Source organism: Micropterus dolomieu, linkage group LG03, assembly GCF_021292245.1.
Source record: "Micropterus dolomieu isolate WLL.071019.BEF.003 ecotype Adirondacks linkage group LG03, ASM2129224v1, whole genome shotgun sequence".
Taxonomy (NCBI): Eukaryota; Metazoa; Chordata; class Actinopteri; order Centrarchiformes; family Centrarchidae; genus Micropterus; species Micropterus dolomieu.
The window spans coordinates 13779556-13804398 of NC_060152.1; the positions used below are offsets into that span (position 1 = coordinate 13779556).

The 24843-nt window shown below is 40.9% G+C and overlaps 1 protein-coding gene across 2 annotated transcripts in view; it reads right to left on the minus strand.

Moving 5' to 3' along the window:
* Nucleotides 1-294: 294 nt before the first annotated feature.
* The window catches only part of ephb6 (eph receptor B6), a 35630-nt gene continuing 11081 nt past the window's right edge, over nucleotides 295-24843 (minus strand). Inside the window, exons 3-20 of one of the 2 annotated variants that reach the window (XM_046045023.1) lie at nucleotides 21766-22038; nucleotides 19534-19703; nucleotides 19135-19430; nucleotides 8752-8907; nucleotides 8092-8363; nucleotides 7525-7606; nucleotides 6054-6178; nucleotides 5732-5894; nucleotides 5016-5130; nucleotides 4873-4928; nucleotides 4425-4541; nucleotides 4083-4330; nucleotides 3728-3946; nucleotides 3469-3618; nucleotides 3249-3287; nucleotides 2207-2391; nucleotides 1929-2087; nucleotides 295-1212 (exon numbers count right to left, since the gene is read on the minus strand). In XM_046045023.1, coding sequence (XP_045900979.1) covers nucleotides 1107-1212; nucleotides 1929-2087; nucleotides 2207-2391; nucleotides 3249-3287; nucleotides 3469-3618; nucleotides 3728-3946; nucleotides 4083-4330; nucleotides 4425-4541; nucleotides 4873-4928; nucleotides 5016-5130; nucleotides 5732-5894; nucleotides 6054-6178; nucleotides 7525-7606; nucleotides 8092-8363; nucleotides 8752-8907; nucleotides 19135-19430; nucleotides 19534-19703; nucleotides 21766-22038 — 2931 coding nt within the window. In that variant the 3' untranslated portion in view covers nucleotides 295-1106. The remainder of the gene's footprint in view (nucleotides 1213-1928; nucleotides 2088-2206; nucleotides 2392-3248; nucleotides 3288-3468; nucleotides 3619-3727; nucleotides 3947-4082; nucleotides 4331-4424; nucleotides 4542-4872; nucleotides 4929-5015; nucleotides 5131-5731; nucleotides 5895-6053; nucleotides 6179-7524; nucleotides 7607-8091; nucleotides 8364-8751; nucleotides 8908-19134; nucleotides 19431-19533; nucleotides 19704-21765; nucleotides 22039-24843) is intronic. The other variant, XM_046045024.1, reaches the window with a different exon arrangement.

Genomic DNA, 24843 nt, shown 5'->3' on the forward strand with positions numbered 1-24843 from the left:
AAATCAGATCAGATTTTGTCCATCTTTCCCATTTCACACATTCACAATGCTTCAATGACTCAGTGCCTTTACTCTTGCAATCAAACAAAAGAGGTGAAGTGTGAAATGTACATAAAGGTGGGTGCTGTTCGGTTCTGTCTTCATCACAGATGGATGTTTGTGTTTGCAGCTGAGGTGAAGATTGTAGTATTACAGTACATGAGCTCCGTTGTCGCTGAGAGAGTAAGAGTGAGCTGTACAAACAGGGCTGCTCTCAAACCCTAGATATGTCTTTCAAAGAAGAAGAAACATGGCTTACAGTTTTTAAAAGTATCTTTATGTTTTCACAATATCATGGCAGTGATTCATATCCAACCCCAGCAGTTGCAATACTGATTTTGGACTTGTGGTTTATAGCATTTTGTTGAAACACTGGACGGACTATACATTTTTCTGAAAGCTAATGGTAACATCTTAAAAGGTGAACCATAGGCTGCTAGGTAGTACACTGTTGTCTTTTTTTGTTAACAGTTTTTAGCATTTTGGCATTTTAAGTAGAGAGGAAGTGATATAACTTTACAAACAACTCAAAAAATATTACAAAAAGGCTTTGATTGTCTTCACGCAATTCTTTGTGTGGAGAGATCTCCATGAGTGTGTAATCAAAAACATTTTTATAGTTTCTGTACTCACTGATGGTAAAGAAATTGAAAAGTAGTGGAAGAGAAGGTGAGAGGTAGGATTACAGATTGGTGAGGAAGGAAGGCGGCCGACAACAATAAAGTGAAATCTAGTGAAAAATATTGAGGAAAACATTGAGGAATCTCTTCTCCTCCAACTCCCTAACCTCAATTTGACATGGACCACAGCTCCCAAAGTGCATCTCTCCGTCTCTGTTTTTTGTCTTGATTGACTGGCAGGAAGTCCGATCCTCTTTTTCACTCCTGGTTGTAACGTCGGTTTTATCAGAATAAACAGTGGCACTCGATGCTTTTCCTCAGACGAAAGCTTTTTCTCTTTTTGTTTTGGCTTAATAATGTGCTCCATTGAAATGAATGGTACCGAAACCAGACACATTCCGCTGCTTCCACAGAAATCCATGGTACAGGTTCTGCTGTAGATGGATTTCACACCTCAATCTGCCCCTGCGTCAGATGGGCCCTGAGCTGTTGGGCTGCACTGACGATCTTCCTCTGGTGTCCCAGCAGGTTCACCCCGAGATTCTGGACATCACTGAAGGAGAGAGCAGGTGAACAGAGGAGTTTAGTTCAACACTTCAGCTTGTTGTGTGCCCTAACTGATATTTTGAAGGACAGTACTAGTGGGGTTGCATATGTTAAATAAATAAAAATGTGTTAAATAAAGGCATCTGGTCGCTCAGACATTTTATTAATTATTATACTTTCCCTGATTTGTCTGTTTAATACTCTGGCTTATCTTAATTAAGTTTTTTTTTTCTTTTTTCATCTTGAAACATTCGTGGGTGCAAGCTTTGAAAAGTGCCGTATACATAGAGTTGTATTTACTTATCAACGTACTTTGATAAGTAAAAGTAAGACACCGTTTATTAAAAAAAATAACCAGCTCTTAATCTAGACAAATATCAAGGTGGCCATCCAAATCCAAAGCCAAAGACCATCTTGCTAACAATAGGTAATCCATCATAGACACCATGTAGTCTGTTTGGATTTATGTCAATGTTGTCTTGGCATGGAAATACATTTGCACACTATGACAAGAAACTCGTTCTTGGTTGTACCTCCCAGGAAACTTTAACATCCAAGATTTAATCACTGCCAAAACTGTTTTCATATGGTATGTACAACATATCTGAAAAAAAAAACAGCCTGAAGGGTAAATAAATATAAAAGTTTTGATATGCTTTGGAAAAATGTTTGGCAGAGAATCACCAGTCTTCTTCTTTTACAGTAATAATTATCTGTACTCACTCCATGGTGAGGATGCTGACTCTGTCTAATGTGTCCAGATGTGCCTGATCGAACTCGTCCTGATACCTCTCCATCCGCAGCGCCTTCAGCCAATCACTCACTGTTGCCACTGAAGATAAGTCTGTGGGGGTGGGGCTGAGCAGCGGCTGAGAGCAGCTTCTGTAAAGGGGGAAATGTCAAAAAAGAGCGCATGAGAACCCGTAAATATAGCAGATTGTTCATCACCTGCTGCCTCTGATATGTTTTGGACAAGCGGTTGCCAGACGCTGCGACCTCACCGAGTTGGCTCTGCCTTGAGGGAGGCAGGGTGCCTGATGAGCCGATCCAAGGAGGACAAGAGTGAGTCGAAGGCTGGCCGGTCCCCTCGATCAGCCTGCCAGCATTGAAGCATCAAAGAGTGGAGGGCTGGGGGGCAGTTGTGGGGGGCAGGGAGACGATATTGGTCTGTTACTGCCTTCATCACCTGCAGCAAGAGCAAGGGAGACATACGTAGGGCAGATGGTGTGATGAGTCTTGTGTAATTGCCTTACATAAAAGGTCACAGACCACTGAGGGCTTGTAAGAGTGACTAAGAGAAAATTATGCAAAATCCAGTTGCCTGACATTTTGTCACCATTTACATGTTAAATAAAGAGGAGAGGGGCAGGGATGAAGTGCATTTATTTAACTAGTTGTCTACAATTTTTAATCAGTGTAATTTTTCTTTAGTTGTCCCTCCCTTTAAGACATTACACTTTACATTTCCTGTTCATAAATGGTCTGTGGCTGTTTTGCAAAATAAGGTTTTACTTGTAAAACCTTGAGTGTCATGTTTTTGGGTCTCAGTGTTGTTTTTTTTCCTCTTTTATTTTGAAAGCAACCTTCCTCATGTGTCTTGTGCCCTTCATCTGTGTTTCCCTATGTTTTTGGATTACCTGTTGCCTGATTTCCTGGACTACCTTTGTATTAAGATTATAGCCTGCTCCCCTGTGGATTCATTTGTGTTAGCCCTTCACCTGTTTTTCACCCTTGCTTGCCTCCACTCTCCGTAAGCTTGTTCACCTTTTTGTTTTATTATTAATAAACACTTTAAAAGTTAACCTGCTCTGCCTGTTGTTCTGTGCTTAGGTCCAAATCCCTAGTTTTATTGTGTCTGCACTTGGCTCAACATGACAATGAGCTCATAACACATAATTCACAATGTAAAATAGCCACTACACCTCCAACAGGGTAAAACAAATAACAGCAGTAAATCACCAGAGCTGCTGTAACATTACAATATATATTCATACAATGCAACAATAAACAACAAAAATTTCTTTTGCACTAATAAATACTTGCATTGAATGCAGGACTTTTACTTTTTTCTTTATTCAACAGCTGAAAAAAACGAGTAGAGAGACAGATAAAGAACAACATGAAAAGGTCTCTGGATGCAAAGAGTGGACATTATGGCATATTATTACAGTATAGTAGTTAAACTTGAACTTAAGCAAAGGATTTGAGTGCATTTCCATCACTTATTGATTATGACTTCCTGTGCATTCTTCTACATACTCACTTCTTGATTGCTCATGTCCCAGTATGGACGCTCTCCATATGACATAACTTCCCACATAAGTATGCCGAAGCTCCAAACATCACTAGCTGAGCTGAACTTGCGATGCTGGAAGGCCTCTGGTGCCGTCCACCTCACAGGAATCTTACTGCCCTGTTGGAGGAAGGCAGGCAGAGAATAAGTGAACGCTGAACATGTTACACTGGAAGCACAAATCAGGAGCATTGAAAAACCACAAAAGCTCAATTTTCCCAATACATACCAGTGAGGCAGTGTACGTAGGTATGTTGTGGTCCAGGCCCCTCATGAGTCGAGACAGACCAAAGTCAGACACTTTACAGACCAGGTTGGAGTTGACCAACACGTTCCTAGCCGCCAGGTCTCGGTGGACAAAGTTTCTCTCAGAGAGGTAACGCATTCCTGCACCAATTCCCCTAAGCATCCCAACGAGCTGGAGGATGCTGAACTGGCCCTCGTTCTCCTGAAAGAGTTCAGAGGGCAGGACGGAGAACAGGAGAGGAGAGGAGGAAATGTTTTGGTGTACAGTGAAGTGAACCATGTGTGCAGCCACTTAGAACATGCCAAAGATGGAAACGGTTGACAGTGTGTTATCTCACCCTGAGGAAGGCGTCTAAGGGCCCGTTCTCCATGAACTCCGTGATGATCCTCTCTGGGGGACTACGAGTGATAACACCCTCTAACTTCAGTACGTTGGGGTGGTCGAACTGTCCCAGGACCCCTGCTTCACTGAGAAACATACCCTTCTCTCTGTCGGACGCCCCCCATCGTAGAGTCTTCACTGCTACCAGCACCTCCCTTCGCCCCAGAGGACGGTAGCGGCCCCGAGAAACCTCCCCAAACTGGGCTGGAGTGGAGAGGAGGTGGAACAGATTTCACACTATTGATAGTTATCATATAACTGTAATAAGATTGAAAAGAAAACAGACTACAAGACCTACCTGCACCAATCACCTCCTCAATCTTGAGATGAGTAGGATCTATCTCACGGGCAAACTCTTTGACAGCCTCACTGGGGTCCTCATAAGTGGATGGGTCCACATAATACTTAACTCCACCTGGAATTAAAAGCCAATTTTTAGAAACTAAGTCTGGCTTTTTATCTCTTTTTTATCCCTAGGAGTTTTTTCTAGGCAATCAATCATTACCTGAAATACATTCTTTTAATCTATAAAACACTCAAATAACACAAAAGAAACAAACACACCAAACTTTGTTAATCACAGAGCTAATAACAATTTATGCACTATGCCTCCAAGTCATTTAAAATGTTGTTATAATAGGTTGCCCTTTTGCACAAACCAAATATCTTACTTTAAAAGAAATAAAATTAATTAATTTCACTAAATTGAATTTCAACTAAATTAAATTAAACATATTAATACTCACCTCGGTTACTGATGTACCTCTGGAGTCTGTCACTGTACGGACTCTCCCTCCTCTTACTGCCATGTAAAAAGCAAACAAAATGTGTGAATGCGCGCATGACTTTGCGTGTCTGATCATGTGAATAGATCGATAACGTACAGTACCTGCGAAATACCACCACAACCACAATTGCTGCCACCACCAGAAGAAATGCTGCTCCACCCATCACTGACCCAACCAGCAGAGGAAGTCGATTCTGGATCTGCTGTGAATGTTCCTCTGTGGAAGAGAAAGTCAGAAAACCATCAGCTGAGACTAATTACAAACGTTGATGTTACTGGAACTGAATGGACATCACATGTTTTTATGAGTACACTCCAGCCATTTAATTTTCACATCTGGAAAACCTGGATTGAATATTGGGCTCATCTACAGAATAGCAGAATAATCAAAGTTAGTTGTTTATAGCGAGGCAGTCAACATCACTCTACTTCTCCTGCAGTGACCATTTGAAAACAAACACTGTAGATTAATAGAACTACTTTTGAATCTCATTCAACACAGTGATCTCACTTCTACCTGGGTAAAATTTAAGTCAACTTCTACTTCAGCAGTATACAGTATATTAGTACATACTGTATCTCTCTTCCACATTCCTAAGATAATTACTTTCAGCTGCGAATAAATTCGTATTAGTAACTATTTGACTGTTCTATTGTTTATCTGTCATCTTACTCTCATGAATGATCTTTTTCTGTAGATTATTAAGGCCTCCTACCCTAAATATTGTAACTTTGGCCACTTCAGTGGTGTGGTAATTGCAGTAATGCACTTTGACTCAAATGGATTTCACTGGTATTACAGTAAATGAGTGTTGTACCCAGAGGCAGGGTGGTGAAGTAGATGGTGTTGCTGTAGGGGCCGTAGCCTCGCTCATTTCGAGCTCTGATCTGGAAGGCGTAGATGGAGCCGGGAATCAGAGAGTTGACGGTCACCGTGTTGGTCTCACTGTACACACTCACTGCACTGTCCACATCTGAACCCTGATGGACGCAGAAGAAGGGCGTTTTGTGGTAACTTTAGTCATTTGTCAGTTTGGGATGTGTGTGTGTGTGTGTGTGTTTGAGACTATTCACTGTTTACTGCCATGTAAAAAGCAAACAAAATGTGTGAATGTGCGCATGACTATTCACCGAGTATACCTTGTCATAGTATCTAAGCTGGTATTCCAGGATGTCTCCATTGGGCCTGTCCGGCTGAGGCCATGAGAGAGTGATGGAGTCTGGGGCTCGGCTCAGCTGGTGCATCATGGGAACTGTACTGGGAACTGTGGAAACAGTAACGAAAGAAGTATTCAGAACCTCACTTAAGTAAAATAACTAACAACACACCATGAAAACACTCACAGGTAAAAGTCAGAGTAACATTGGATAGACTAGCAAGAGACATCTAGATTTTGAAAGTATCTAATCCAAAATAAAATCCCTCCCCCTCCTTTTTTTGGTTTTACTGCTAAAACATTATTGAATGATGTCTGATTGGATTTGACTTAAAGGGCTAAGCCGTAGTTGATTAAATCGGCTGGATCAGAAGAGTTTGACCATGACAACGGACAGACATGCAGATGCTGCGGCCAGTAGCTCCTTTAAACTCTGTAAACTCTCTTTAAACTTTAATGCTGAAACACAGGACAGAGATAAATCAGGAAAAGGAAGCCGAGGTTCCTTTCCCCCTGCAAATTTAAAAAACGCACGGGAGAACTACTTCCTGGGTGTATGTATATTGTTTATTTTATTTATTTTATATGTTACCCTATTCTAATATAGATTCAATTATCTGTTATGTTCTATGTGAATAGCATGAAGGACTACAATCTTTCATTTCATTGTGCAACCTTGAGTATTTTGAATTTGTAATTTAGTACAGTATTTGAGTAAATGTACTATGAATATTATGTTTCACCACTGGAGACAACAGATGTATGATGTTTCCCCTGAGAAGTGATAATTGATCAATTAACCTTGCTCTGAAAGCCCCATTATTCCACAACAATAAAACAGTAAAGCTGTTTGAAGATATGGAGACCATAAGGGGGCAGTGTTACAGAACCTGCAGTCGATATTTAGTAGAGCATGAAAGTGGAGTTTTTATGGAGCACCAAGCAGGATCTAGTTACAGTCATTGTGCTATATGGCCAGACCAGTTAAAGGGAACTTTCCGGCATTCCTTTCATTTAATCAATAAGCTCTGGGAGCAGACACAAGAAGGTTTTAGATAATTTAGGTTCATGGAGAGTTCTAATCAATCTTGATCAGTTTCTTGGAAAATTGTATAATGGTGTACTTTGTCCGCACAATGCCCCATTCTCCGCTCCTCTCGTCTCCCCTCTTGTCTACTTTCATCTCTCTTTCAGCCTGTTTTTTTTTTTGTCTTCCCATCTCTCATTTGTCCCTTTCTTCCTCTACAGTGACTATAATGGGACCTGACAGGATATTGTAACCTCGAGCAACCTCCTGTCCAGAGAGCAAGAGCAGAAAAGATGGAGCACAAAGAGACAGAGAAGGGGGTGATAAACCTCAGACACACATACACACAGTATCTACACAAACATCATCATCAGAGCATCTCTTCTCTTTCATCTCAGTGTTTTCACCCTCTCTGTCCGGTGCTCACCTGACTGGCTAGTAGTGAAATTGATGCTTGAGTATCGAGCTGGAAAAGGACTCAAAGCTGAGACCTCATTCATGGCTTGCACCTGTCAATAAGAAGAACACATAGGTGTGACATTTGAAGCTTTTTTCTATTTAACGTTTATGACATGTTTCCATGTTTGAGGAACGAATCCTGACACATGCAGGTGTGTCGGCCAGTCAACAAACACCAGGAAATGGGAAATATCTGCCCACTATGAATAAGAAATAAGCTATGATTTAGTTGAGCTTCCTCAAGCTAAATAATAAATGTTACTGTATATTTACTGATGTGGAGCTTACAGAATAATACAGGCTCCAGGAAATGTTTCATCATTCACAGAAATTTCTTAAGAATAACTTCTAACTGGTACCAGTGATTGAGTCCACACATTCACCAGTAACCCAGAATAGCAAGTATTACAGTTTAAAACAGTTATAACTCTAAAACAAAGTGTCAAAGACAATTATACTGTATTTGGTATTTACATTACATATATTAGATAACGGAGATTGTATTGTGCCATTAACAGAAAGTTTTCCACAGTACCTGTATGAGATAAGTGACTCTGGTCAGCAGGTTGTTGAGGGTGACCTTGGTTTGTTTCAGGTTTGTCTGGGAGGGGCTGAAGGTGACACCCTCCCCACACCAGGAGCACGACGTTGGGTTGGTGAAGGTGGCTGAGGGGCAAATGCGACACACCACCCCGTACCACACTTCGTTGCGGCCTCCCATGTCCACTGGAGGGCGCCACCTTAAGGACACTCCGCCATCACCGCTCTCATACTCCCAGGAAAGAGAGACCGGAGCAGATGGAGGAGCTGTGGAGAGATAGACAGAATGGGTGGGGTTTGGCATACATAATGTAAGTGGTAGACACTTAGATGGAAGCATCTGCTAAAAAGTTTAAGATATGAAAGAAGCTGCATGCTGGCAAAAACATTTAACTGAGTAAAGTAATGGAAAGAACTATATAAAGCAAAGTTTGGCAGTGGCACAATTTTAGCAAAGTGAGCAGAGAAACTAAATACGTAGCAGCTTTTCCTGCTGGTGGAATTAAATTCCCATTAAATTGTGATAAAAAAAAGATGATGATCATGTCACTGACTTCTCGGTTCTCACAGTCTGAGTAAATGACAAATGACCAACGAGGCCCCTTGAACGCCTCTCAGAGAGCCAGGCATAAACAAACAAATCAACTATGCTCACTTGTGCAGGCAGAAGAGTTGGCATCATTGGCTGCCCGGTAAAAGCCGCTGCGACATTCACACACACTTGATCCCTCCTGGCTGGTTCTGCTATTGGAGGGACACACCGAGCAGGGAACAGAGACGGAGACGGACTTAAAGTAGCCCACTGGACAAGCTGCAGAGACACACGAAGAGACGCAAGGAGGGTTGAGCTTCATTCTCAATTTACAATCAAATAAATTAAGTGATTGGTGCTCCCTCTAAGTCAGTGGAGTCCAGTACTGTGCCACAAAGGATCCTTCAATGTTTCAATACTATATAACAGTGTCTCTCTCTGCTGGTTTTACCTACTGATTACTGTAACATATTTTCAGCCAGACAAAAAGAACCAGACTGACAGAAACACTGTGTGGCAAAGCGGAAGCAAAAGAGGAGGAAGAAAGAGGATTTGGCATTTACCATAAAGCTATGGTATTTCTTTAATCCAGAAACAACAGGCTCAGACAATAAATTCGAACAATGAGTTTTATAAAAAGTGTCATAAAAGTCAAATTTAAACTAAAACTGCCAGTACTTCTATTTGCAGCTGAAAAACATTTATAAAAGTATTAGTCTCAGTATCAGAGCTCAATTCAGTTTTGACCTTGGATACGGCAATTGACAAACAATTAACCCAAGGTCCACTTACTCCGAAACCATATTGACATATGGTCTTCATTAGCAGATGAAGTTTGCTCATTTGTCATAGAAGACATCTTGGTCAAAAGTTTGAGAACGAGTGAGTAAGTGGACCTTGAGACAAGATTGTTTTGCCATCTATTATGTTTGGTTTATGATCATAGATTCACTAGTAAGGGAATGTGTAAATAAATGGTGTGTAATGAAGAAAAGATACAGTATAATTGAAGAAGAAATACATTAAAGATATCAATAAAAAAGCACAGTAATTAAATTAACAAAATATTTTGAATATTGTTTCAATATAAAGCACAATTCTAGAAAAAATAACTATTTTGAGCTCTAAATAACCAAATAAACCATACTAATCTTAGCTGACTGAACGACAGAGGTCCATGTATGAACTTGCAGTACTGGCAAAGTACAGTATTTTGGCAGTATTTCGTGAAATACACAGTTTGTGTACTTCTAATTTGTCCTGTTTTATTGTTTTGGTCTGTTCTGGCCGGGGCAAAGTCAACCACCAGAAACTATTTTGGGGTAAGCAATTTTTTGGTTTGTGGTTTCCTCTGAGTCAAAAGTTCATCTAAAACATAGCGGTCTGATGTTTGTTGTTGGTTTTGTCCAGCATAGTCATTTAATTTTACAGAGGAAGTGGCTCACATTAGCAGAGAGCAGCAAAACCTGCAGACACACACAAATAAGTTCAAAATGGCCACACTGACCCCATCACTGTCTAAAGCAATAGTTTGTCATTTTGGGAAATAGACTTTTGGCTTTCTCGCTGAGATGAACACCAACCTAGCCACTATGTTTAATTTTCACACTTTGGTTTTTGTACAGATTAAGCAAACGAGTCATAACCAGTTAATTAGTGAGGTTTAGAGGTGCTGATAGGCGACACGCTCCTCCCACGGGTTGGCGCAGGCATCCCCCGCAGCCACTTGCGGAGCTCCTCAACTCAAAATATTCAAGCACATTTTTGTTTCGCCATCACTTCTGGTAAAACTGTCAATATTTGAAATCTACACAGCTGATTCTCTCTGACCAATCAGAAGTCTGTCGTGTTTTCACGTTACATTTTAGTATCCCTCAGCTCGCTTGGAACCTCGACGGAGGTGAGATGATATGAAAAAAGTACCTGGAAGCAGGTACAGGTGCAACATTTCTACAATGGAAAACCAAACAAAGGCGAGTCGAGCCAAGTCGAGCTGGTACTGTGCAGTGGAAAAGGGGCTTAACTAAAATCAAAGGGCCTCCACTCAGACTAGCTTGGTTTGAGGGCGTGCCTGACCCCGCTAGCCGCTTGGCAAGCTTTATGAGGCGTTTTCATTGTGATGTCACAAGTAAAGGGAGTGAAGGGCTGGACTACAAACGACCTGTTTTCAAGCGGTTCAGAGCAGAGCTTTCTGTGGGAGATGGGAACTCCCTTTAGGCTGGACTTTGGGCTTTTTCACTTTGCAAACCTGTTACATGCACAAAAAAGATATATAACTCAATAAAGTAGAGAGGAAAAGCCAAAAAGCATAATACCACCTCTTTAATATTTACCGTACAGACATAAGAGTTGAATCTAAGGTAACAGTAGCATTGGCTTTGGCCTTACATATAATGGACAGACATGATATATTTACTTAGCTAACTTTCCACCAGAATGAAAATGAGCATATATATAAAAATTAACAACTAACAAACACACACACACACACACACACACACACACACACACATTCAAAATAACATTGTAGGTAGCAGGCTGTTAACCACACTTTATGTGTTTTATGGTGGAAAATCTGTTAAATGTGCCAATTGTTAATGTAAACAGCAGGACAGCTGAGCACTGAGCAAATGGCAACCGAGGGAGTTGCAGCAGTGGCGATGGCACAACACATAAAAGTAAAATTTAGTTAATTTTTAATCATTTTAAATAAAATTGTAAGCCAAGTGAGAAAACAAAGATATTTTGGTGGGTGATATTTTGGCCATGCCTTCTCTGTATTTTGATTTTGCTTTCTCTGTGTTTTGGGTTTCAGTCCTGTCTATCTGTGGTCTTGTATCCAGTCTCCTGTTTGTTCGGTGTGGTGGTTCTGATCTGTCCTGTTATCTTGGTGTCTGCCTTAGTACTTGTTTAGTTCTGTTCTGTCCCAGATGCCTTGCTCTCTACCATCATGCTTGGGTTCTGTTTGTCTGTTTGCCAGTTTCATTAATTAATCTGATTTTGTTCATTTTGCTTTAGTCTCTGTGCAGCCTTTATTATTTCATTTATCCGCATCTTTAAGTTACTTCATATCTGTCTTGTCTAGTATCTTAGTTCTTAGTCCTGTGTCTTAGTTCATGTCTTAAATGTTTAGTCCTGGTCTGCGTACTTCTGTGTTTTGCCCATGTCTGCTCTGAGTTCTGTTAAAGTCTTAGCTTCGGTCTGTGTTCCTTGTTGATGTTAGTCTAGTTGTGATCTGGATTAGTTTGTTATTTTCATTATTCTGATCTGTTACTGCTTACTGCATGTTTGGTGTTCAGTACTTGTGTTATGTCTGTTCACCTCCAGTAATCTGCCTGTCAGCCAGTCTCTCTGTTTTCCCCTTCTGTCTCTCTGCCTCGTTAACCCTGATACCTGTCACCTGTGTTGCTCCCGCCCTGCTCGTTAGCCCCTGTGTATAAATGTTTGGTGTTTCTGTTAATTCCCTATCCGGTCATTGTCGCATGTCTGTGCAGTCAGTTGTTGTATGTTCTGCAAGTTGCTACTTACCCGTTCTGTTTTTGGATGTACCAGGTCCCTGTACCTGTTTTTGTTCATGCCTGTCTGTCTAGCCCTGGATTAAATACTCTGGAACTAGACCTCTGCTCTCTGTTTCATGCATTTGGGCTCTCCCCTGCTCTGTGCACCCAGCGAACGTGACACATTTGATGTCAAATGCTGGTGATAATGATCCACCCAGTTACAATTTGCCATTAAAAGAAGAGGAAGAAGTGTTCAAATGTTGCAATCATCATTTCTGGTAAGTGCACAACGGCTGTGTTTGATTTGAGACAACACTACCCTGTTGAAATGCATGTATTACGCGAGTAAGTAGAAGATATAATGGAAATACCTGAATTGAGACACAGCTTACGAGAACGTTGGTCTGCTTCCATTTTCACACTGTGTGTATGTGTGAACGCCTAAAGGTTGTCGCCTAAAGGTTATCAACTAAAGGGTGGTGGGGTGTGTGTGTGTGTGTGTGTGTGGGGGGGGGTGTGTGGGGGGGGGGGTGAGAGAGAGAGAGAGAGAGAGAATGTGTAAATGGCACACCTGATAACAACTGAAAAGAAGGATCCTCTCATAGGTGTTTGAACAGAGTAATAAGGCTCTTACAGTTGGACGATGAGAGAGGAGTTTGTTTTACGGTCAGTGGGCGTGACCCTCACACCCTGTTTATATAACCTTGTCAAAAACTATGATGTGCCATGTCTGAAATTTGACATGCCATGTATGCATGTGTGTATAGTAGTTGGCAGTGTGCAGTAGAATATAAGAAAGTAAGAAGTGAAAGAGGGAAATGATAAACAGATAAAAGGCTTTCTGTGTTCTCGCTTGTCTCAGAGAGCTGACTTTGCTTTCAAACCGGTATGAAGACTGAAAAAAGGGAGAAAGGGAACTGAAAGAATGTTGCTCGCACACAGAGAACAGACTAGAAATGGGAAAGAAGTGAACATGGAAATGGATGTCCCAAGACAGTTGTAGGACGAACATTAGGATTATGTATATGAGTGCTAGATGATGAAGAGCGACAACAGAGGAGCAGAGCGAAATATTCTCCTTCCTTCATCTTTTATGTCCCAGCTGCACATTACAAGAAGTGTTCTCTTACAGCTCTGACACAAAACATGACTTTGCTACAAAGCCTCTCATCGCCGCTACGAGCTCTGGCAACAGCCTTTCCTCCTCCCCACATCCTCCTCCACCTGATTACAGCAGCCAATGAGAGTGCAAGCCCTCTGCCCTTTCGCTTGATCTGCAACCACCCCCACCCCCCATGGCTACCATCCATCCACCCCTCTTGCACTCTGTCTCTGAGCTATAAAGTAGACAGGAGAGAAGAGTTACATTCAGGCTTGGTGATAAAAATCCACTGACAAACTAACAAACAGATATGGATATTTGATTGTTCTCCTTTAGAACAATCTAAAGGTTTGAAAAGGTGCTGTATAACTAAAGGCTACATGCAAAGACAATTAAATCATGTAAAGATATTTTTTTTTTTTAAAGTACAATTGAAAATTAAAAAAGATATGATGATTATTATTATTCCAAAGAGATAAACATCAATAGATTAAATACAGCAAAGAGGTGAGTAATTTGAGGTTAACATAATACTTTGGTATGTAGATCACTGACCCAATTTCTCTCTTTCTCTTCCTCTCCATGTTTCATGCACTCATTCCCTCTTTTGGCTCCCAGCATAATCACACACACACACACAGAGATACACAAAAACACACAAAAGCTCGGTCACAGATGCGACCGCACAACAGGAGTTATGGGTACACATGGCTCCAACTGTAAATGCCTTCCTCTCTGTCCTTCAATTTCTCTATGTTGTGTACATTCAGTGCAGCCTGGAGGCAGACAGATACTGAATCATATGCACTCTGATGTCCATTTCCATATATGCTCCAGCAGCACACGGCCATACATAAAAGCAAGCCTTCTCTGATTACTCATATAAACAAACAGCTTTTCATGAACTATACTGTAGCAAAAATGGAATGTGGGCTTTTTTAAGAAAATAATTCCCTTTCCTTATATTTTGAGAAATTGGTGCACAATATTAAATTCCACAGCATGTTTTAGACAAATACAAATCCTTAAAAATTGTGAGACAAAATAATGTATTTTGTGAATAATAAAAACATCTTGTCATTAAACTTCTTGCTCTGATGATCCAGCATGCTCAATAAATTTGACACATACGACTTGTGATGTAGTGTGTTAGTGTTCAGGTTCATTTGTCATCATCGCCTGGCTACTCCCCCCACAGGGCTGTCAAGCCAACAGTCAATACTTTATGTCATTGATCATTTCACTCAGTTGTGTTTTGCTCAAAGTTCGACCTTAATTAATAGAAAAGCAACTGAATGCCAATAATGAAGAAAAGGCACAAGTGGAATTGTTTCATCTGAAAGGAAAAAGGAAACAAATCCCATCCTACTGTCTGCATGGAGGAAGGTGTCAGTACTGTTTGGTGAAAAGTGTCTTTTGGGACCAGAGTAGAGTAACCCATCACACTTAAAATAATATCATACTTCCACTTTTATTTCCTCTCCTGGCCAAATGTTCTTGTTTCTCCAACATAACGTGTCTCAGGATAGTTTGTGGATGTGTCTGTGCTAAGAGTTCTGGGTGACAAATCAGGACAATCTGACATGTTGAATAATAGTCAGTCACACACCACAGAAAATACCAACAGGGATCCAAATGAACTCAAAGTCCATTTGAGCATTTGGCACTAATCCTTGTCCCAAATCCTCGACAGTGGCTTAATATTCGGGAGGAATCAAACAGAGGAAGGAGCTTGTCTGAGGATGATGTACTGCCAGCTCGGACCAGCTGGGGAAGCCCGAAACTAAAGGACTGTTTCATGTTTGGCTGAACAGGTGTAATTGTGTCTCATGCTCTGTCATGTTTCCGCCTGTGCCCTCCGCCTCTCCATCTCCCTTGTGGGATGCAAATGTCAAAGAAGAAAAACATCGTTCTGTCATTTGGCAGAAAAAATAATAGCAGACAGCTGCTGCCTGTCATCTGCCACTGTCCTCGTGATTTTTCCAAAGACTGAAGACGAGCTTTTATCACCCAAGCTGAGCTCTGAATGTCACTGTGATCATGTGAAAGCCGAATGTTCTTTTAGACGTTGCTTGTGATAAACAGCTTTATAAATAATTGAGGAGTTATCTTTTAATGTCTGTCTTCCAAAATGCCAGCTGTGTTTTGTAAGTGTTTGATGTTTCAGTTGGCTACTTTATTTATCATCAGTCCAAATGGTGCAGAGTTGTTTCGCTGAGTCTGAATTATAAGACTAATTAGGCATCACACATGTAGTAGATTAGTAGACTCTAGTTCCTCTCAAGAGTTCTTGTAATTTCTAGTGATTCATTTTTATTTCAGACAGATAGGATGGGATCTTTTGATTGTCCAGTGGGTGAGAAATTGTAAAAACACATGATAAAGTTGTAATTACATGTTTTAATGGCCCTGAAAACTGACCTTGTCAATCAGCTTCTAACTATGAGTGACAGTTTTGGTTATTTCACACATGAAATTTCTGTGTTGTTTTTATTCTGTGCTCTTTTCACTGGATTAAATGGACGGGGCTTGATTGGAAAAACATGATGTCAAGTATTTCCATATACAAATTAGGATTTAGAAAAAATTGCATCAAAATCTGATGAACGTTTTTGTTGCCACGATAGTTTCAAATCTGATCAAATCAAAACCCACACAGTTCCAGCGGAACCTAGACTGCTGGTGGCGCTCAAGCGAAAGTCAGAGGCTCAAGAAAGTCGTTAGAGTTCATCTCCTGGGGACCACGAATGTCTGTACAAAATTTCATGGCAATCTGTCCAATAGTTGTTGAGACCTTTCCGTCTGGACCAAAGTGGTGAGTTGAGTGACTGGAAAAGCAACGTTGCTATCTGGTAAAGCCACGCTACTAGCATTGCTAAAAAATACATCTCTTTAAACAACTGCATCAAATGTTAATACTAAAGTAGTTTGCAAAGACAAACCTTTTTTTCGTTTTTAGAGTATTAAATCCTTGCCATAATAATCCACTTTCACAAATAAAGAAAACATCGCTTTGAATTTCAAAATAGCAAGCTATTAGAGCTGTGTGTAGTTAAAGGCAATCATTTAACACTGATGTTCATATCCACATGAGATTGAGAGGAGGAGGAGGAAGTCCCTTATTTGTCCCTAAAAATGATGTCTTGCTTGAGGGAACAAAGCTGCGCTCGATTTTGTATTCTCACATGGATATCAAACGGCATTTATTTACACTGTAGTAATGAAATAGTAAAAAATGGAGAAAATGTATTACAATTTGTCCTCAAAGGGTACTGGTTAATGTTTTAAGTAATGTGTTTAATGAAATGCATGTGGGTTAAGGTGACACACTTGCAGTAAGTGGAAATAAATGTCAAATAACTTCTTGATAAAGTGCTTTTTTTTTTTTCACCGTTCAAATTGCTGGCACCAGAAACACAATGAACATTTCTTTTAGAATGACATGTTTTTAATTACCGCTTCTCACCAATGCATGAGTTCAGTGCAGTATAGCCCATCATTTGCCCACTTTCTGCTATTATTAAATATCCTTGGTGCTTAATTCAAACAAGAACAAAATGTAATGTAAGTTCTAATAGTTAAGAAAGTTCAGCGCTTCACTTTCTGGTGAGAACAAGGGTCGGCGCCTGGTAATAATCCTTGACGACTGCATCGCCAGTTCACCATCTGCCTCTTTTCTCAACATTCCCAGGGAGCCAGAGAGGACAACAATGTAATGATGCTAATCCACATCATTAGTCAGTGAAGTGATCAACAAAACATAATCAAATGAGAGTTGGAACAAAAAGCTGGAGCAGCATGGGCATCAATGTGTTAGATTATTCATAGACAGTGGAAGCTTTTGCTCCGGCAGCTGAGGGGTTTCGAGGGGTGATTTGTCAGTAAACATCAATCAAATGCAGACAAACACAAGTGGCGGTCCGAGTGCAGATAAAAAGCAAAAGAGCACGAACACATTTCACAGTTGACTTGGCAGGGTTGGAGGATTAATTGTGCCGGAGTTAGTTAGACTTTGAGGGTGCCCCATGCGAGAAAGCTAAGCAATTATCACCACTGAAATTCCTGGTAGATTAGTTATTTACTGTAATCCTGGCATTCACAGTCCCCACAAGCACATGTGGACAGAGTGGAAAGAACATATCAGCTCAACAGCAAGATACACTTCTGCATGCTCACACATACACACAAAAGAGACACGTGGAACCATGCCCTCTTTTCCCTTCACACCAACAGATTTTTTTGCCTGCTCAGTTTTTTAAGTAATTAACTTGCATCCTCATAGCTTTTCCTCTCCCTCCACCTCTCCCTGTTTCCCCTCCACTCCCCCTGCGGTTTCTGTCACTTGTTCACAGACGAGTGGCCATTACATCGCCATGACCTAAATGTGTCACATCCCTCTCACTGTGGCTACCTCCCTCTCTTCCTCACTCCCTCCTCCTGCTCTCTCCCTATATCCATTCCTGTCCATCTGGACATCTCTTAAATTTTTTGTTCTCCTCCCCCCCCACCCCACCTACAATCACCCACTTACTGCACACTTGCAATTGCTGAACCTACCTGGCTCTAAGCTGTGTGCTCCTCAATATGTGTATCTCCTCTGAAGTTAACAGTAAAACTAAAAGTAAAATCATCAATATAGCAGCTTTGTATTTCTGTAGGTATGTCTATAAAACTACATTGATAACAGACAATATCTGCAAGTCTTATGTTGCCAAAAATACCCTGCGTGGATACAATACTGCCTCTCCCCCTCTCGTCTCATCCTGACTTGACCTGCCTGCCCTCGTTTCCCTCTGGTCTCTACATCAAACATAGTTGTGTATCAGAGTGACAGCAGCTCCTTTTGGTATTGATCCAGACACCCACTTCTCTGTAGCTCAGGAAAAACTAAAAAGAGAACTGACAGAAAGTCAAAATTGTCCCAAAATGTTGACTGATTACCAGTATTTGTTTTTGGACATTTTAGTTTAAATGAGTTTTCCAGAAAGAGAGACTTTGTGCATTTATAAGGAGAAATTCACTTATCAGAGTCACTTGTAATGGGTGGATCCCTTTTTAATTAGAATTGTTAACTACTGTTTGAATATGAGAATTTTTTTAAAATATATTTTATCTGTAATGAACTGTTTGAATTCTAAATTCAACATTCATAAATGCTCTTCCATCTGACCCACTACTAGCTATTGTTGTTCTTTTTGCGCAAAATGGATCAAACTAATGATGCCTGCTGAACAGATCATAATGACACCAAAAAACATCTGAAAAGTGATGTGAGGAAGCTTTTGGATTTGAAACCATAAAATCTGAAACAAAAATCGTGGCTAAAAGTAACCGTTAACTGCTTGACTTGCTAGCTTTTTCAAGGGAAGCAGCGGAGGCAGCGTGCAGGAACAGAACATCAATTCTGCGACACAGTTTATGTTTAGGCTACCCGTTGTGCTCAAATTAATTTGAACAAATATCTTGTAACTTTGAGTGGAGTTTTGATTGAGACATTTTTGATATAAATGCCTGCATCACAAAACTGGAGCGTTAAAGACTTCGGGCTTTAGCAGGCATGGAGGGTCTAATGAATAGTGTAGGGTAGTGATGAATAATGTGGGTGGCACAATGGACAAGCAAGACATTATAGTTGCTCTAGAGGTGTGCGACCTCTGATATATATAGCAATTGCAAGTCGCTTTCACTTTAGCATCAGCTAAATGAATAAATGTAAATGAATAGATGTTTGGATATTAGAGATTAAAGTCAGGATCAATTTTGAACAATCCTTATTTAATATGTCTCTCACAAGTCACCCAACTTTACCACATGGCTGATATACTGTAGCTACGATACATGGACATGATGTCGAGATCATCCACCTCCATAGGAATCAAGCTGATCACTTTTCCTCAGACTTACCTAAGCAGGCAGATCCGTTGACATTGGGCTCATAGCCTTCATCACAGACACATCCTCCTACAGGAACCATCCACTCCCCTTCAGCATTGCAGTGCATTCGAGGGGGTGTGCCTCCCTGTGCTTTACTGTGGGGGACACATGTCCCGCTCACGGGAACTAAGGCAGTCGGCTCCGCCCCTGAGGGAGTTGCCGGGTAGGATGCCAAGTAGAGGCTGGTGGCTGGACAGCGACGGTAGAAGATAGACACACCCATGAGGGAAACACAAGCACCACTGTCGACGATTGCCAGGACGAATCTGAAACAGCGTTCAGATGTTAAGACGGAAATACATTCACACCCCTTGTGAGCAATGATGTTGGTAAAACATGAGCGGCAAAGTGTTTTACAGTGATAATTACCCATTCCGTGTGAGTGGGGCAAAGCTGCGTGTCTTGATGTTGATTCGACTGTATCTGTTGGGTTGATACTGGTGAGGTGAACTGGGCTCCACCTTGGAGAAACTCTTATCAGCTGCAATGGTGTCGATCTTCACCCAACCCTCCCTGGTGTCCTTCTCTCCAGTGGACGACTGCAGTGAGGAAGGAGCAGAGTTGACAGCAGACAGTGGAGGGAAAGATAATGAGTGGTCAAGTGAACACAAAATAGCATGGGGAGAACGTGTGGTTAACAGGAAGGAAAGAAGTAAACAGGAGGAAAATTACGGAGGTTAAAAAAAGCAAGTTGATAGATGAACCAGGATTGGAAACATACAGTGCATTAAATAAAAACTGAAATAAGAGGGAAAATAACTAGATGAAAGACAAGCTCAGAGTTTTGCTGTATATTTCCCAGATGCATGTATAATATGAAGTAGTTTAGTGAGAGGAGTACGTTGACTTAGATGTATGCAGGTCACAGTGGGGGTTCGTGCTCAAGTCCCTGCAAAGGCTTTCAGCGCTGCAGTGCTTCCTGATCTTGTGACCCTCCTCTGATTTCTCATCAGGGTTTGATTTGCATTTTTAAAAAGCATCTCACTTCCCTAAGGGGGAATGCATTCATCTATACAAACACTGCATCCCTCCCACCGTGACTATGACGGCACATGTAGCTCAGTCAATTCAGACTCAGCAGAAAGACTCAGACTCAGTTGAAACTAAATGCATAAATAAGTAAAACGTCTAAAAAGTGTCAGTCACTAAAAAAACACGTTAACTGCTTATTTGACAGCACATGAGGTTCAGAGGATTTCCCGCGATGAATTTAAAATGCTCACTGTCTTACATTTTGTGCCTGAAAGATGCAATTAGTGGGACTGAAGTGACATTTCTGGAGACCACAGTGTTTTGTAAACCATAGTCCTCAACAAGTATGTGCTTAACACCAGTGTGGCCTGAAGAGGTTGCCAATCTCAACAGCTTTTTTTGGCAAAACAATACTCAATGATTATACAATTACTCCTTTTCATATGTTGAGAGGTTTTGCTGTTCTGGTGTGACATGAGCGTTACATCGATGAAAATTGCATTTTACTGTGCTTAATGATTCTTTGAAGGTTGTTCGCCTCAAGCAGTGGCGAACAAATCAGAACATATACAAAACTGAGGGGAATTAATCCTTGTTAAATTCGGTTGAAATCAGAGCATCTTAGTTGCTGAACATTTTAAGCCGTACCATTAAAAAAGAACTGTGTAAATCCAACTGTAGCATCTGAAACTTTAAAATAACTGTCAAAAATAATTCAAGGTATCACTTTTTATTTACAACTACATGGATAAATATATCTTTCAAAGTTAGTGGTATTCATCCAGCTTAGAGAGAATCAGAAATATCTCATTATGCTAACCTAACCAACGCCTTTTAGTTATTTATTCTGATGTTGTTACCATAAAATGTAATTAGGGGAGATTATACACTGTTATTTTGAAGAAAAACATTCCAGTTTCCCAAGTCTCAGGTCAGATATGTCGGCCATATTACCTCTCTCATATATTAGCAAGTTAACGTTAGTTTTGTCCGTTATTTAAGTTAGCTACAGTTTCTGATAGCATCACCTGTCTGTGTGTAAATATTTACTAAAAGCCAAATCTCTATGTAAGAATCTGTAAGAAAGAAGTAGTTTGTGTGGTGCTATGTGTGTTAATTTAGTGATACATACATCTCCATTTAGTGACATAAACACTTACAGTATATTACTGTATAACTAAGTTTGGTCTTAGAGCTCCTGGACCACCAAGTCTGGATGCCCTATGTTCATCAAATAGATTTTGAAGAAAGAAATTTTTAGTCTCCTTGTCTGATGGGGAAAAAAAGTTTGACTGTGAAGCAATTAGCCTGGGAATGAGGGTACATTGGTATTGCAATACATGAGACTCAAACTGAATTTTGCAAGACGCTGGAAAATGGCTTATCTGTGCTTGTCAGAGGTGTCAAGCTAACAAGATCTTGCACAATTATTCTTTTATATCACGTGATTGTGATAGAATTAAAATTGAATCCTGGGAATCTGTTAGATTCTTGTTAGGGTCATTCATCAAGACAAAATGATTATCAGTGTAACTTACTCCTAATAATAATAATAATATAAAAGACTTTGCAAATACAAAGCTATGGTAATTGTGATGTAGCACATTCAGTGTTGCTCTCGTGCCTCACCTCAGCTACCCAGGTCCTCTCCAGCTCTCTCTGGGAGTCGGCCTGTTTGTAGTACAGGGTGAGTGTCTCTCGGCAGGTGGGTGATGGTGATCGCAGGCTGGCGCAGTCACGCACTGAGAAACGCAGCGTGACAAACACCCGTGGAGCAGAGTGGCGGTACAGGAAAGGTGTAGCCAACCAGTTGTCTTGCTGACGGGGATTTTGGTTGACATTACAGACCTCGAAGGTTCGTATGAGCTTCCCCCGGTCGTCCAGGACACTGACCTCATCCCACTGTGAGACACAAAAACAATATTATGAGCTTGTGTAAACTCAACCTTGTAAAAGAGAAACAAGATCTTATGCAGGGAGCTCTAGAATCAGCCTGTGTAAACTGTAAAAACCTTGGTGTGTTTATGGTATGTCCACAGTTATGAATCTTCCTTATATCTTCAAAGATGGTTTACATGTTGCAAGGTAAATATTGAGCATATTGCCAGTGTTGTTGACGTGTGGGTCATGTCCTTTATTAACATTGCACCCTGTTGTTTGACATCTTTATCCTTAGTGAGATAAGTATAGTAGAGAATTTGTTTTTTTCTGATTTCACACACACATACACCATTGAGTATGTAGTCATAGTATAGTATTGAATCCACAAGTAGAAAGCAGTTATTCACTGTTCCCACTGATGTAGCTTCATATGTCCTTGTTATCCACAATAGATGTTCCACTGTAGTTAATTAAATGACTTGAGTCATTCAGGTTATTAATTTCTTCTAGTATTGGACATGGCTATCCATCCAAGTTGTCAAGACATTTCGCACAAAACTATAAATGTCAACCACATGGTGGTGCTAAAGGAAAGATCACAGGAAGTCATTGGGCTACATGGTCTAGGGGCCATACATTTCTGTACCAAATACAACCCAATACATAGATGTTAAGATATTTAACTGGTTAAGTGAAACCTTTCTCCTGCTGATGGAGGAGGAAAAGTCAGGGGATTATCTGTGTGACTAGAATTCATGAATGTCTATATAAAATTTCATGGCAATCCATCCAATAGTTGTTGAGATACTTCAGCCTGGACCAAAGTGGTGGGCCGACTGACCAACAGATCAGCATTGTCATTGCGAAAGCATTTCAATATCAAGATATCTTTTCAGAACATGTGTCCTGATTTCTCTGAATAACACGATGTAGGGGGTTTTCAAAGGATGAAAATGCTTAATAATGTGTTCTGTGGATTATCCAGCGCATAAAGGGCATTTCTGAAAAGACATGGCAATGTATCATTTCCTAAATGTGTTCTTCAAAGCTTTGAACACTACAAACAAAATTCCATTCACCTCCATTGTATTGGGATGGAGGCGGGCTCTCAGCAAATAAAACCAGAAAGCCAAATATTATACTAAAATATTTTGTTATTTTCCAATTTAATAAGTTACAGCAGTAGAACAATATGTTATAATAATTCACTTTTATAAAGTGGAACGTGTTTAGATTTTCTCTTGCACTGGTTTGGCTTGAGTATGTGTATCATTGTTCACATGTGACGAGTGGCCGGCACTTGTGTGTCTGCCTTGTCGCAGCTGTCGTGTAATAAAACAAGCAGATTTTGTCGTATTTTAAGGAATACTTGTAGATGCACAAATGGCTTTGGATATGAGTTGTACCTTCGTGGAGAAAAACCAGCAGCACAGAGACATGGCTCTGAATGAGACTCTGTCGCATGAGTCAAAATGTAAAGTAGGGGCAGGGTTTAGTTTCACCAATTATACAGTACGGTTCCTCCAAGGATGAAAAGGCTCTGCTTTAAGCCTGCATAGCCCTGAGTGACAAGCAGGGTTTCTGTTGTAACACAGAGGAATTATGTATTAGGCTTCATCATCATTATTCTCCCTGCAACAATAGCAAGAGGACAAAAGGTCCTGACACCCTATCAGGGTACATTTGATGTGTGTGTGTGTGTGTGTTAGTGTATCTCTGCATGCTCATGTCTCTTTCTCTGTGTGGTTCTGACAACCAGTATGGACAAAAGTCTTTGTAGCATCGCACATGAGAGAGTGCATTCATATTTGGTCAAATTGGAATAATAATAAGATCTGTGAGCAGATAGAAAGAGTCTGAGGCGTTGTCAGTCTAATGGAGTGAAAGGACAGTTTTCTGTCTCCCGGGCCGTGATTCACTCTCTGAGGGGAATCGCATGGAGGGGACAACGGAGAGCACATGGTGGGATGCGGGGGGGAGGGGGGGTATCTGTGTGTGGCATTGCGTGCCGTTTGCTTCTGTACCTTAGTGAAAAAAACACAGCTTTCAGTTGTTTTCTGACCCCAAACCCCCACCTTTCCCCGCTCCCTTCCCAATTTTTCCCTGTCTTGTTTTCTCCCTCCCTCATGAAGACAGAAAGTAGAAAAAAAACTGGGCAGATTGGGGAGGAGGGGTGGATGAAGAATTGGAAAGAAAGAAAAAAAAAAAATAGGGACGACTCATCTTTGTGATTTAATTTGAACCGAAATGCCAGAGAGCCAGAGAGCAATCTCTCTAGTGATAGAGGGCAGGGAGGGGCAGGGCCTCGGACACAACCACGGACACGAAGACGCAAAGAAAGGCACGCACAGTTACCCCAAGACATATGCATGTGCACACACACACAAATTAAACACACAATGGAAGAATAGTGTGTGAAAACGAGGGGAGGGGAGAAAAAAGCAAAGACTACAGTAAGAAGTCGAGAGTCTGCTGGTTTGACAATGAAGGGAAATGAGGGGCAGAGTGGAGATTGAGTTGAGGGATCAAAGGAAGAATATGAAGCAGAGACACAGTGGTCCTGGGACTGTGAATGGCAAAGGGAGGAAAGATTAAAGGAGGGAGAGAGAGGCAGAGACAAAGAAGTGGAGGGGCTGCTTGTCAGTACATTAAAAGAATGGAAAGATGGTAAGAGAGCAAGAAGAAGAAGGAGGAAGCAAAGAATATCCACAGACCCTACAGCAAAAGAAAAGATGGGATGTGAAGAGACAAGTGAGGGAAGGGTTAAAAAAAAGAACGCACACAACCTCCCTCTTTCTCTCCCCCTCTCTTAGTCTGTCTTTCTAC